This window comes from Dunckerocampus dactyliophorus, chromosome 5 (genome assembly GCF_027744805.1).
Source record: "Dunckerocampus dactyliophorus isolate RoL2022-P2 chromosome 5, RoL_Ddac_1.1, whole genome shotgun sequence".
In the NCBI taxonomy this organism is placed as follows: Eukaryota; Metazoa; Chordata; class Actinopteri; order Syngnathiformes; family Syngnathidae; genus Dunckerocampus; species Dunckerocampus dactyliophorus.
Window position 1 is genome coordinate 26,992,926 of NC_072823.1, and position 14,404 is coordinate 27,007,329.

General features: G+C 41.1%; 1 protein-coding gene across 4 annotated transcripts in view; it reads right to left on the minus strand.

Annotated features, from left to right (window-relative positions):
* The window catches only part of LOC129181841 (ankyrin repeat domain-containing protein 26-like), a 58,165-nt gene that overhangs the window by 26,811 nt on the left and 16,950 nt on the right, over nt 1–14,404 (minus strand). For all 4 annotated transcript variants that reach the window (XM_054777520.1, XM_054777516.1, XM_054777518.1 and 1 more), the window contains 6 exons: nt 8,893–9,087; nt 8,666–8,699; nt 8,421–8,556; nt 8,106–8,319; nt 6,919–6,988; nt 6,662–6,802 (listed from right to left, as the gene is read on the minus strand). In XM_054777520.1, coding sequence (XP_054633495.1) covers nt 6,662–6,802; nt 6,919–6,988; nt 8,106–8,319; nt 8,421–8,556; nt 8,666–8,699; nt 8,893–9,087 — 790 coding nt within the window. The remainder of the gene's footprint in view (nt 1–6,661; nt 6,803–6,918; nt 6,989–8,105; nt 8,320–8,420; nt 8,557–8,665; nt 8,700–8,892; nt 9,088–14,404) is intronic.

Below are 14,404 nucleotides of genomic sequence, written 5' to 3' on the forward strand. Positions count from 1 at the left end.
TGCTCCAAAAAAGGCTTTATCAACACCACAGGGACAATTCTAGTGGTCCTCAATCAGCAGTACATCTACACCTTAAAGCAACCAATCACTCTTTTGAGGACAGCGAGGTAAAGATTTTGGCCAAAGAAAACAGATGGTTTGAAAGAGGAGTAAAGGAAGCTATTTTTGTCAAACAACAGAACCCATCATTGAATCGGAATGGTGGTTTGAGGTTTAATTTGGACCCTGTGTTCAGCAGGTTACTGAGACCAAAACCCACAGCTCTTAGTCTTGCAAATGAGGTAGAGCCAGGGCCAAGCCAGAACAATAGATGCTAACTAGCCAGTATCAGAGTCGTTCATACCCAACTACAGAGAGCTACACTTCCCTTTGTTCGGAGGTGCTAATGGCAGGATTACTCCGCCCAGTCTTAGTGTAAGGAACCATAGGAGGAGGGTGTTGGCACACCAATTCCGCCCACTCTTACTGTATTTAAGGCCTAGGCAACCAGCACTTGGTAGTTCGCTGACGAAGCTCTTCGGATGAGGAGCGAAACGTTCGACACTTTCTTCACAGAAGTACAGATGACGTCTCAAAAAGCCTTTCCCTCATAGGTACAAATGTGAGTGTGAATGGTTGTTTGTCTGTATGTGCCCTGCGATTGGCCCAGGGTGTACCCCGCCTCTCGCCCAAAGTCAGGTGTGGTTTGGCTACCATGATAGGGAGCAGAATCCAGAAACATTGCATTGAAAACATGTCCTTGGCACACTGCTCAGCCACAAGCATGTTTCCTACAAAAACACAACTTGACATGAGAATGTGCGTACCAAAATGTGATTAATCGCGATTAAATATTTGAATCAATTGACAGCACCTACTTAAAACATGTATAAAGTGTTGTTATTTGACATGACACTGATGGATATCATTTGTCATAAACACTTGGGATGTAAATCTCTTTGTGATAGATGATACGATTGGAATCTAGATACACAGGTTACGATACGATTCAAAAACAATATATTTTAAAAACAAAATGAGCGATACGACTCGATGCAGTGTACAAACGATGCGATTCGTTTTGATTCAATTCTACAATTAATGCTTGTTGATGTAGACATTAATCTTACATTAATTTACAGCACAGCATCGTGCAAATGAGTCTTCACTAAGGATTGTATGGATATTGGAGCAAAACAACATATTTTGCTCATGGGATAGTTGTGGAAAGCTTCTGCTGCAGAGATAATGTACTGTTGCAGCTTTTCTGTTAAAGAGACACTTATTCAATTATTTGATATTATTTTTTTCAGAAAGACCAGTGCAGTTTTATTTAACTTAAAAATTAGCCTCTCGTGTTCATGCACTGTTTGTACAGTCCAAGTGTTTATTATTTATGTGAAATTTGGTACTGTTTTCTTTGAAATGCAATTCAAGTGCCAAAATAAGTGTGTTGTTGTGCAGTGGTTGTGAATTACTTTCCGCATTGCCCCCACTGGGGGACAGACTGTTACATTCTTTTGCGGCCGAGTCATTTAACCTGTTCTTAACTCTACAATCCTTGGTGCAGAGTGATGAGTGAGACCTTTGTGTCAAGATAGCAAGAGTTACAGCACAAATCCATTCTATATCGACATGCAAATCCATTCTATATCAACGTGAACGATGTTTGTTTTTGATATCTTGCTTTAAAGAAATATCATTAGGGCAGTCAAAAATAACGCGTCAAAGGCGGTGAAAGGTGAATGAGGAGAGAGGGTCTGCCTCACGGGAAATTTAAATTTCAAAAGCTACCTAATTGAAGTCAGGATAAAACCAAAGCTGTGTGTACGTATGTACATATTGCAGTGATGAATTGTCTTTTCATCGAAGCACAATGAGCCTGAACTACCACCTTTGGGCAAAGCATATCTTTGCTAACGTTAGCAAGGATGCTAACAACGTGTGATCAAGCTGTGGTCGTAAAGCTACACTAGCGGGCCTATATGTAGGTCTTAAAGGAACTGTTCTCCAATGGTTTTGGTCCTCTTCATCTGGAAGGTCATTTTCTGTCACTATGGGCTACTTTAATTCAAAAGTGGCTAGGCTCCATTTTGCGCCTAGTCTTGTTTGCACTTTTGGGGTCAATTATTTTAAAATACAATGCTACATTCCATTGTTTTTCAGATGAGCTGCAAATCTGTCTGCCTTTGAAATCAGGTACAGACTCCTTTTCTGCTCTATTGAACTGTCTTAAGGATATTAACTAGTGGATATCTTTCAACTTCCTTAGGCTTAATAAGAAAAAAAACATTCTTATTTTGGCCAATCGAGCTTTTAGATGGTGTGGACAGTGCACTTGGCCCATTATCTTCATATTGTCAACATTATGTAAGAAGCCTTTAGATCAGGGGTCGGGAACCTTTTTGGCTAAGAGAGCCATGAAAGCCACATATTTTAAAATGTATTTCCGTGAGAGCCATATCATATTTTTTAACACCGAATACAACCAAATGTGTGTATACAGTATTTAAGGAATACTAGCAATTTTAGAATATCAGTCTCTGAATGTATTCTTTGTAATAATGTTGTTATATTGAAGCTAACCAATAATAAATAACTTTTTACCATTAATTCAACTTCTGGTGCTGCATGGTTTTGTGACCTACTCCGTATCTTTCTTTCTTTTCCTTTTTCATCAAAAGGGTTGTCTCTTCACAATTAGCTAGCTGACTATTTGATTAAAGGAGGTTTGATTAAAGGAGGGACAACCCCAATAATAATCAAGTTTTGGTGTCTGACACGGAAAACATGGGAAGGACAGCTGGCATTGCGCTAGAAAAAAAATGGATGGGTTAAAATGCATTACAATGCATATTTTGAATTTTGTAATGTTTCTGTTTCTGTAATGTTTTACTTTAAAATGTCAGGAAAACAAATTAAAATAAACACATTTTATAGTGTTAAGAAATGTCTGAGAGCCAGATGCAGTCATCAAAAGAGCCACATCTGGCTCCCGAGCCATAGGTTCCCTACCCCTGCTTTAGATGGTTCTTTTAAACTGTGGAAAAAAGTACATGCTGTGGTCAAGTCTTGTTTTTTCCACCTGAGACAGTTACAAAGGTAAAACCTTAATTTCCTGCTGACGTCTTTTAGCATGTTGTTCATTTATTACTTGCCGCTTGGACGACTGTAATTCCTTGTATTGTGTTACGGATCAGTCATCCATACATAATCTCCAGCTGGTTAAAAATACCGCAGCCCACCTGTTAACTGGCACCAAGAGATGGGAACACATAACCTCAATCCTGGCCTCTTTAGACTAGTTACCTTTTTCTGACAGGATCCAGTTCAAATTTCTTCTCTTGGTTTTTAAATCGCTGAATGGTCTGGCTCCCTCATACTTATCTGACTTACTGACCGTTTATGTTCCTGCTAGAGCTTTGAGGTCCAGCTCACAGCTCCTTTTAACGACTCCCAGGTCTAATCTTAAATCTCGGGATGATGAGGCCTTCTCTGTCGCTGGTCCGAGACTTTGGAATGGCATGCCCCTAAACATTAGATCTGCACAATAACTGGAGCATTTTAAATCTTTATTGAAATCTTACTTTTATGGACTTGCTTTTAACACAGGTTAACCTGGGCATTGTTTTTACTGTTTTATTAGTGTCCATTGTTTTTACCTTTCGGTTGTACAATCGACTATTAGGTGTGTTGTGTAGTTTTGTGTTTTATTGGCTGCTGTACAGCACTTTGGGCAGTTTACTGTTGGAAATGTGTTATATAAATTAATTGGACCTTGACTGCGTCAGGTTCGGACTTATCAACAAAAAGACAACAACTTGGAGCTCATACAGATAGCCACAAGTGGCCCGTTATATAGAACACCTTCAAGGTGTTCACAAGAACCTGCTGGCCAAAGCTGTTTGTTGCACTGACAGGAGACCATTGGACAGCAGTGAGCAACCATACTTTTATATGAAAATAAAAGTCAAGCCAAATGTAGTACTTGATTAAAGTCTACTTAATTAAGCCCAAAGTAAATATGCAATTAGATAGAAAGACAAAAGGTGTGAAAAAGTGTTTGCCCTCTTCCTGATTTCTTTTTTTTTTGGTATGTTTCCGATCAAACAAATTAAAATATTAGTCAATGACAACACAACTGAACACAAAAGGGAGTTTTTAAATGAAACATTTTAATATTTAGGGAGTAAAAAAAACAAAAAAAAAACCTACATGGCCCTGTGTGAAAAAGTGATTGCCCAGCATTTAAAATATAACTTAACTGAGATTAATTGAGTCTGTCAGTGTGGAAAAGGTTATAAGGTCATTTCTAAAGCTTTGGGACTCCAGCAAACCTCAGTGAGAGCCATTATCGACAAATGGCGAAAACATGAAACAGTGGTGAACCTTCCCAGGAGTGGCCGGTCAACCAAAATTACCCCAAGAGAGCAGCAACGACTCATCCAAGAGGTCACAAAAGACCCCACAACAACATCCACTGCAGGCCTCACTGGCCTCAGTTAAGGTCAGTGTTCATGATTCCACCATAAGAAAGACACTGGGCAAAACAGCCTACTTGTAAGAGTTCCAGGACGAAACCCACTGTTGAGCAAAATTAACATTAAGGCTTGTCTCAATTTTGCCAGAAAATACCTTGATGATCCCCAAGACCTTAGAGAAAAGGGAAAATACTCTGTGGTCTGACAAGACAAAAAAGTTTAACTTTTGGGAAGGTGTGTCCCATTACATCTGGCACAACAGCAACGCCGCATTTCAGAAAAAGAACAACATACCAACAGTAAAATATGGTTGTTGTAGTGTGATGGTCTGGGGCTGATTTGCAACCATGAATTCTACTGTTTACCAAAAAATCCTGAAAAAGAATGTCCGGCCGTCTGTTTGTGACCTCAAACTGAAACAAAATAAAGACTTGGCATACACGTGTCATAGTCAAAGTCCTGACGTGACTCCTATTGAGATGCTGTGGCATGACCTTAAAAAGGCGCTTCATGCTGGAAAACCCTCCAATGTGGCTGAATGACAACAATTCTGCAAAGATGAGGGATCTCCTTGTCATGCCAGTAACGCTGGAAGCCATCTAGACCGTCTGGTTATTGCACTGCAGTCGGCACCAGTAAGTGCCTTAATGTGGGTGGAAGACCACCCTGTGTCTTGATGGACAGCCAATTGGATCCTCTGGCTCAGCGCAGGTGTGAATTTTTTTAGTCTACCACTTGACTTTTTTTGTTCCATAATGCTCAGGATCTTTCAAAAAATGTAGAATAACTGTCTTACTGCGTCCAACCTCAGCAGCAATGGCACGCTGCGAGAGGCTTTGCTTATGCAGCTCGACAATCCGACCACGTTCAAAAAGAGCAAGCTTCTTAGCTTTAGCCATCAGGAGGGCATGACAGTGTGAATGCCTGACAGAAAATGAACATTTTGAGCAGATTTTGGCTTTTATAGCCTGTGGTCTTAAACTTTTGATCTGGTGATAAACAACCTATTTCAGCTTTTCTTTTGTTTAAATTACAAGCTCCAATTTTTTTGTCTCACTCCCCCTTCTTGTTTTTGCACATTGTAGCTCTACTTAATACCTCATTAAGATCCAAATGTTTTTCAACTGGTCTTAACATTTTGATCACACACACACACACACACACACACACAAACATAAACATGTACAGTATACGTACACATACACATAACATTGTTTCGCTGAAGAACTACTTTACTGGTCTGGTGACACCTCGCCACACCACACCGGCTCGCTAGTAGGCCACTACTGAAAGGTCACGCTACATATTGGAGCTGCCGCCAGGTTTTTGAGTTTGGAAAAGTTAGGTGTAGCGTTCGTTTCTATGTTGCTATGTGAAATCAATGCGCCCAGGAAGGAGGTTCCGGTGACCAAAGTATGGCAAAATGCTTTAAGTATTACATGCTCTCATGAATGTGCAGAATAGGTAGGCAGAATAGGTATGTTCCATTCCACCCATTGTGCATTAAATAGCTGCATCTTTTTATAGCTTTAGAACACACAGAAAAGAGAAAGACCTGTGTTCATGTCTCACAAGGATTGTGGATGATGGATTCCAAAAAAAAGTGCATTCTTCCTTCAAATCAAACTAAAAGTTACCACTCATGTATGAATATTTGCCTATGAATAGTGTCTTTCAAAGAAGCAGAACAATTGAATCACACATTTGACCTTGTTATGAGTCATGAGACATTGCGTTCAAAGATAAGGTAAACATGCATAACACACATGCATAATACAGACTTTGTTGTGATGTTCGCAGTGTCCATGAATGCGCCTTGCATTATTAGTGTGGTGAAAATGAGCAAGTGTTTCAAGGCTAAGGCAAAGACATGTTTGTGAGTCGGAGATACATATTTGTTGTTAGAATTGCACTTCTGTTGATATGTTCAGGTCAGAATACAGTAATAAAAGAGCGTCAGACTCATGTGACTCTGTGAGGACACTACACGTGCCTCCGTTTGCTGTCACAACAGGTGGTGCGGCTTGCCATTATACAAATGTGTTAATTATGCTAAAAATGTCAATGTAATTAATTAGTTACCCCATTTAATGTGTTATTTTTGACTGCTGTGATTAAAACACATTTAACTGTGTCTGAGCAACCATATCAGCTGTGTAAAGCTATAGGCTAGTAACGCAATGCAACAGTGTGAGAAATACCTCATTATTTCTGCTTCGTCTGTAGTCCTCTTCCATGGTTTGATGCTTGCAGGACTGACTCTTGAGCCTTTGCTGCAGCTGTGCAGTTGAGCAGCGTTCCTGATTCAACTGAGAGTGGGTGTGTCGGAGTTCCTCCTCAAGCTGCGTAGAAGAAACACACGTCTCAAATGCAAATGTCACATTGAAACTAAGCCACAGGACGTGCAACATACTGAAAGCCTTTGCCCAGCCGTAGGACACACACCTCACACACTCACCTTCTCTTGGTTGCCATGGCACAACTTGATGGTAGAAGTGGTATCTTCGTCTTGCTGTTTTAGCCGAAATCTGACAGAAATTTCAGGAAAAGAAAATTCCTTTCAATGCACTCGGGGCAAAAAAATCCCATTAAACATACCAACCAAAACTGTCAAATATCTTGTAAAGCATTCGTTATAGTGCAGTAGAATACAGTACAGTGGAACCCGTTTATGTTGTCATGATCGATAATTGTGTCATAAATTATTGTCGATAAGTGATCATTTTGACCTTTTTTCATGATTTTTTTCATACATTTTTCATTGTGTAAAGTCACATTTGACATAGTATAAGTGTGTGAGTCACCAAAGTTGCCTATTTTAGCACTCACATGTCGATGATGAAGTAGTCACGTTTTATTTTGCACGCAGAGGAACAACACAGCTCACAATGAACTTCAACCCCATTGAAATTGGGGGAGGTCACGACTTCACATACCATTCGGCTTAGAAACTATTGTTTTTGTGCCTTCATTCATATTAGTGTTTGCTTGCTAACTTGCTAACTGCTAGCACTCTGTATTCACTACGTAGCTAGCCCCAGCCTCCACATACTGGGGCAGAGGCTGAATAGCTGACAGGAGGTTCACTCTCTCCCTTCATTTCACTATAGAACCAATGCGCACAGACACATGCAGAGTGAACCTGCCTGTGTACAGCAAGAAGAGGAAATGAAATAGGCGTACGTATACGCACATCAATTTAACAAGGCGTCAAAATGATGAACCTGTTTTTTTCTATTGTTCGATTAATCATTTTATCGATTGAATCAATATATATCAAACAGGCCTACTTGTGCATTTAGGATGCGTAAGAAAAAGGGGAGATAACGTATGACAGTTTGTTGCCATCATTATTCCTCAATTTTTCTTTAGAGTGTTTGGTTTTGATGTTGCTGTTTCAAGCTGCTCAGCTTAATGACAAAGTTGACAATATTACAAGACGTCGGCATAAACAAAGCAATTTTTCATGGAAATTACACTGGTATAAAATCATATGTTGCCAAATACTGATGACCATGTTGACATCGACATTAGCAGGCACTTAGTAATTAGGAGTTGGTCGGCATAAACAGGTTGTCGACATAAACTGTACCGAATTAAGCGAGTTCCACTGTACACTGAAAGAACCACAGAATACATCCTTACTTGAGGTTCGAGACTTCACTTTGTAACTCCATTTCTTTATGCTCCATGGCACATCTGTCATCTCTGACCTCTTCGAGTTGGTTCTTTAACTCAGTCCTCTCATTTTTCAGTTTGTTCAGCGAATCCATCCGGACATTAGGGTCTTTTGCTTTCAGGAAGGGGTGCTTACTTTGGTGGCTCATAATCTCCCCAAGAACCATCTTGCTTGCGGGGTCTGAGAAATCAATTCGATTATATAGAGTACAAAACCATACTTGGAGGTGTATCTTGTTTATACGTTGAAAATAAATTGGAAATAAACATAACAGGCATTACCTTGCGGTAAAGTGTCCAGAATTGGAGGCATAAGGGACACACCCTTGGTGGTTGGCAAGCGAAGGTCACAATCATCTACAGTCAACGAAGACGATGACGTGATCTCATCAAGCTCTTCGGAAATTTCATCAGTGTGCTGAATGTGTGAATGGCATGTCACCAGAATGTACTTTTTTTCTGACTGCAAACTCACTTCTAAATCAAATGACTGACAAAGTGAGAAAATAGTTTGTTGTGTCAGTTACCTTTTTCTTCTTTGGTTTCGTTTTCCACTTGTTGCTGACAAACAAAAACAGACAGTTATTGTAACTAATGCTCTGTGTGATTTTCGAACAAACCAATCACACACGCAGTAATCTAATTTTTAATGTTATTAATGGAAAATCAAAAGTATTTTACATTTACTTGCACTGTATCATGCTACATCTGATAATCGCAAAAGACATTCCTGTACTAGCCCCATCACACATACCTCGCTTCATCATCCGACAAATCACTTATAGTGCTGTCGTCATTCACATGGAGCAATCTGGTGTTCCGCTGAGGGCTTCTGGATAAGCGGGTCTTGCCACTCGCCATCAGCTGTGAGGGTTTCTCTCCAGCTGGCTCATCATGTCTGATGTTGGAGGTCCGTTGATGTGAGGGTTGTGATTCCACCAGTGCCTTGCTAATTCAATACAAGGCAAAACACAAAGGTCAGGATTATGCCCCACTCACTTCCCTAGACCAAAAATAAATTCCCCAACGCACCTTTATCCCAACTGGAGCACAGTTGAGCAATTGAATGGAAATCTAAGATCACTTAAATGAACCAACCAGAATCAAAAGATAACTGCTTACCAAAAAACAAAAAATTTAACATGTTCATTTGTTTGCTTGCCCATCTGAGTTTCCCGTACATTCAATGAATTTTTGGCGGCCTACCACAGATAAATTTGGACCGCCACAAATGATTTGACGCTACCAGTTTTACTTCGCTCATAAACACATTACTCATGAATACATTATAATGGGAGACACCGGTTAACAGACCTCACAAACACCTGATGTGCCAGAGACGAAGAAGGAGAAGGTATCACTGCTGCCAACTGAGTGATTTTGTCACTATACTTGGAGCATATGCAGACCAGTCTACGTACTTTTTTTTTTACAAATTAAAGTGAATGGGAAGTATGATAACATATAATCATGCTCGAGGACCGATCGCAGCGGCAGTTTGTGGGCGTAATTACTTCAGTTATTACCGTTTACATGGCAGGAAACGCGGTGACGTCACTCAAAATGAGCCAATGAAATCGTTTACTTGCCGAGCAAATCATCCATCCATCCATCCTCTATGCTGCAACAGATGATCGAGAAAACCGAACATTTAAAAGGGAAAGGACGGCCCAATAAAAAAAAGTATGTTCATTCTTCCAGAATCCATTGCCCAGCCGCTGTCTCATACGCTCTGAAACAGTAGAGCCCAGTATGAAAAATTTACGAGGGTCATAGCACATTAATTTACAGCACAGCAACATGCAAATGGGTCATCACTAAGGATTGTATGGTATTGGAGCAAAACAAAACATCTTTCACTGACGGGAGAGTTGTGGAGTGCTTCTGCTGCAGGTAAAGAAAAAGAGGAATTGTGTGACAAATTCAGACAAATTCCAATGTCAACTACAAAATTAAGTAACATCCATCTTCTATGCCGCTTATCCTCACTAGGGTCTCTGGTATGCTGGAGCCTATGCCAGCTGACTTTGGGCGACAGGCAGGGTACACCCTGGACTGGTCGCCTGCCAATCGCAGGGCAAATTAAGTACCAAGAAAACATAAAACTTTTAAGAGAATGTAGTGTTGCAGCTTTTCTGTTAAAGAGACACTTATTCAATTGCGATGATTTAATATCATTTTTTCATAGAAACTGGTGCAGTTTTAAAAATAAGCCTCTTGTGTTCATTTATTGTTTGTACAGTCCAACTTTTTATTTATGTGAAATTTGGTCCTGTTTTCTTTTAAATGCAATTTAGGTGCCAAAATAAGTGTGTTGTAGGGCAGTGGTTCTCAATTATTTTCTGTCAAGTCCCCAATGGGGGACAGAAATAGTTTTGCATCCCACTGATTTTAAATACTACTAAGAAACTGATATCTATTTATTTATTTTATTTAGGTCTGGAACCAATTAACCGCGATAAACGAGGAACGACTGTATCTGTTTGGTAACAGGCTACTGATGCATGTGTATGTATGTATATATATATATATATATATATATATATATATATATATATATATATATATATATATATATATATATATATATATATATATATACATACATACATACATACATACACACACACACACACACACATACACTGCTCAAAAAAATTAAAGGAACACTTCGAAAACACATCAGATCTAAACTGGGGGAAAAATGATCTTGAATATCTTTCCTGATAATAAGTGGGTGATGTATTAGTAACAAAATGATGCTACATAATTTGATAGAAATGAAAATGATCATCCTATAGAGGGGGGAAATCAAAGAAACCCCAAAACTGAAAGTGGAAAAATGATGCAGCACACTGGTCCATTTTGCCAAAATGTCATTGTAGCAACTCAAAATGATTCTCAGTAGTTTGTGTGGCCCACACGTGCTTGTACGCATGCCTGACAACGTCGGGGCATGCTCCTAATGAGACTACGGATGGTGTCCTGGGGGATCTCCTCCCAGATCTGGACCAGGGCATCAATGAGCTCCTGGACAGTCTGAGGAGCAACCTGGCGGCGCCAGATGGACCTAAACATAATGTTCCAGAGGTGTTCTATTGGGTTTAGGTCAGGTGAACGTTGGGGCCAGTCAATGGTATCAATTCCTTCATCCTCCAGGAACTACCTGCATACACTAGCCACATGAGGTCCGGCATTGTCGTGGACCAGGAGGAACCCAGGTCCCACTGCACCAGCGTAGGTCAAAGGATTTCATCCCGATACCTAATAGCAGTCAGGGTGCCATTATCTAACCTGTAGAGGTCTGTGCGTCCTTCCAGGGATATGCCTCCCCAGACCCTCACTGACCCACCACCAAACCAGTCATGCTGAATGATGTTGCAGGCAGCATAACGTTCTCCATGGCATCTCCAGACCCTTTCACGTCTGTCGCATGTGCTCAGGTTGAACTTGCTCTCATCAGGGAAGAGCACAGGGCACCAGTGGTGTAGTTGCCAATTCTGGTGGTCTATGACAAATGCCAATCGAGCTCTACGGTGCTGGGCAGTGAGCACAGGGCCCACTACAGGACGTCGGGCCCTCAGGCCACCCTCATGGAGCCTGTTTCTGATTGTTTGGTCAGAAACATTCACACCAGTGGCCTGATGAGGTCATTTTGTAAGGCTCTGGCAGTGCTCATCCTGTTCCTCCTTGCACAAAGGTGGCAGTGCTCATCCTGTTCCTTCTTGCACAAAGGAGCAGATTTCAATCCTGCTGAGGGCTGAAGGACCTTCTATGGCCCTGTCCAGCTCTCCTGGAGTAACTACCTGTCTCCTGGAATCTCCTCCATGCCTCCAGGTACCGCAGTGATGCCCTGGTCCAGATCTGGGAGGAGATCCCCCAGGACACTATCCGTAGTCTCATTAGGAGCATGCCCCGACGTTGTCAGGCATGCGTACAAGCACGTGGGGGCCACACAAACTACTGAGAATCATTTTGAGTTGCTACAATGACATTTTAGCAAAATGGACCAGTGTACATGTATAACGTACATAAATACCCACTCATATTTTCCATCCATCCATCCATTTTCTATACCGCTTCATCCTCATTAGGGTCGCGGGGGCATGCTGGAGCCTATCCCAGCTGACTTCAGGCGACAGGCGGGGTACGCCCTGGACTGGTCGCCAGCCAATGGCAGGGCACATATAGACAAACAACCATTCACACTCACATTCATACCTATGGACAATTTAGAGTCGCCAGTTGACCTCACCTGCATGTTTTTGGGAATGTGGGAGAAAACCCACGCGCACACGAGGAGAACATGCAAACTCCACACAGAAATGCCCAGGGGAGAATCGAACCCAGGTCTTCCCAATCTCCTGTATTGGCCAACGTGCTAACCACTAGACCACCGTGCGGCCCACTCATATTTTTAAAAAATAAATATAGTAAATATATATACTTTCTATATTTATAGTACTAGGTAGATCTTTGGGACTTGGTCATTTTAAAAGTAGCTCGCAGGCTAAAAAAGTGTGAGCACCTCTGCCCTAGCATGATACACTCTTGATCAAAATCTTAACACCAGTTGAAAAATTGTTAGAATTAGCATTTTGCACATTTGGATCTTAATGAGGCTTTAAGTAGAGCTATAATATACAAAAGCAAAATGGGAAGTGAGACAAAAAGCACTTTGAAATAGTAATTTATTGAAAACAACAATTAAACTGAAATAGGCTGTTTATCAGCTCATCAAAAGTTTAAGACCATTGCTCAAAAAAGAACAAAAACTCTCCAAATCAGAACAAAAAATGTTCTCAGTAGGACTCAGTAATGAGTAGCTCCACCGCTCTTGTTAATCACTTCAAAAATGGGTTTGGGCATGATTGATGCGAGTGTTTCCAGGAGGCTATTGGGAACATTGCTCCAAGTGGTGAAGATGTCTTCACCAAGGGCATCAACTGTCTGGAACTGATGGCCATTTTTATAAACTTCCCTTGCCATCCACCCGCGAATGTTCTCTATGGGATCTAAATGAGGGGAACATGCAGGATGGTCCAAAAGAGTGATGTTATTCTCCCTGAAGAAGTCCTTGGTCAAGCCAGCATTGCGAACTGCAGCGTTGTCCTGTTGAAAAACCCAGCTGTTACCACACAGACGAGGGCCCTCAGTCATGAGGGATGCCCGCTGTAACATCTGCATGTAAGCATCCACCGTTTGACGACCCTGCACCACCTGAAGCTCCAGTGTTCCACTAAATGAAAAAGCACCCCAGATCATGATGGACCCCCCTCCACTGTGCCGGGTAGGAAACATCTCAGGTGGGATCTCCTTGTCATGCCAGTAACGTTGGAAGCCATCTGGACCGTCAAGGTTATATTTTTTCTCATCAGAGAATAAAACTTTTTTCCACCTTTCAATGTCCCATGTTTGATGCTCCCTGGCAAAGTCTAAACGGGCAGTTTTGTGGCGTTGAAGGAGACAAGGTCTTTTAATTCGTTTTTTAAACCCTTTTTCCGCAGATGCCGTCTGATGGTTATTGCGTTGCAGTCGGCACCAGTAAGTGCCTTAATGTGGGTCAAAGACCGCCCTGTGTCTTGATGGACAGCCAACTGAATCCTCCGGCTCAGCGCAGGTGTGAATTTTTTTTGTCTACCACTTGACTTTTTTTGTTCCATAATGCTCAGGATCTTTAAAAAAATTTTGAATGACTGATTTACTACGCCCAACCTCAGCAGCAATGGCACGCTGCGGCCTTGCTTATGCAGCTCGACAATCCGACCACGTTCAAAAAGAGAACGCTTCTTAGCTTTAGCCATCCGGAGGGCATGACAGTGTGAATGCCTGACAGAAAATTTAAATTTTGAGCAGATGTTGAATTTTATCGCCTGTGGTCTTAAACTTTTGATCAGGTATTAAACAATCTATTTCAGCTTCTTTTTTTTTGTTTAAAGTTCCAAATGTTTTTTGTCTCACTCCCCCTTCTTGTTTTTGTATATTGTAGCTCTACTTAATACCTCATTAAGATCCAAATGTGCAAAATGCAAATTCCAGCAATTTTTCAACTGGTCTTAAGATTTTGATCAGGAGTGTACTTGTATATACACAAACACACACACACGCTCACGCTCACGCGCACACACACACACACACACACACACACACACGTTATGTTATGCTGAGTGAGTTATGTTGAGTTATGTTTGCTATTCACCTCCGGTTAGCCCAGCCTGCCGCCTTCAACTATATGTCTTTACTCTTTGTAGCATCATCTTGCTAAA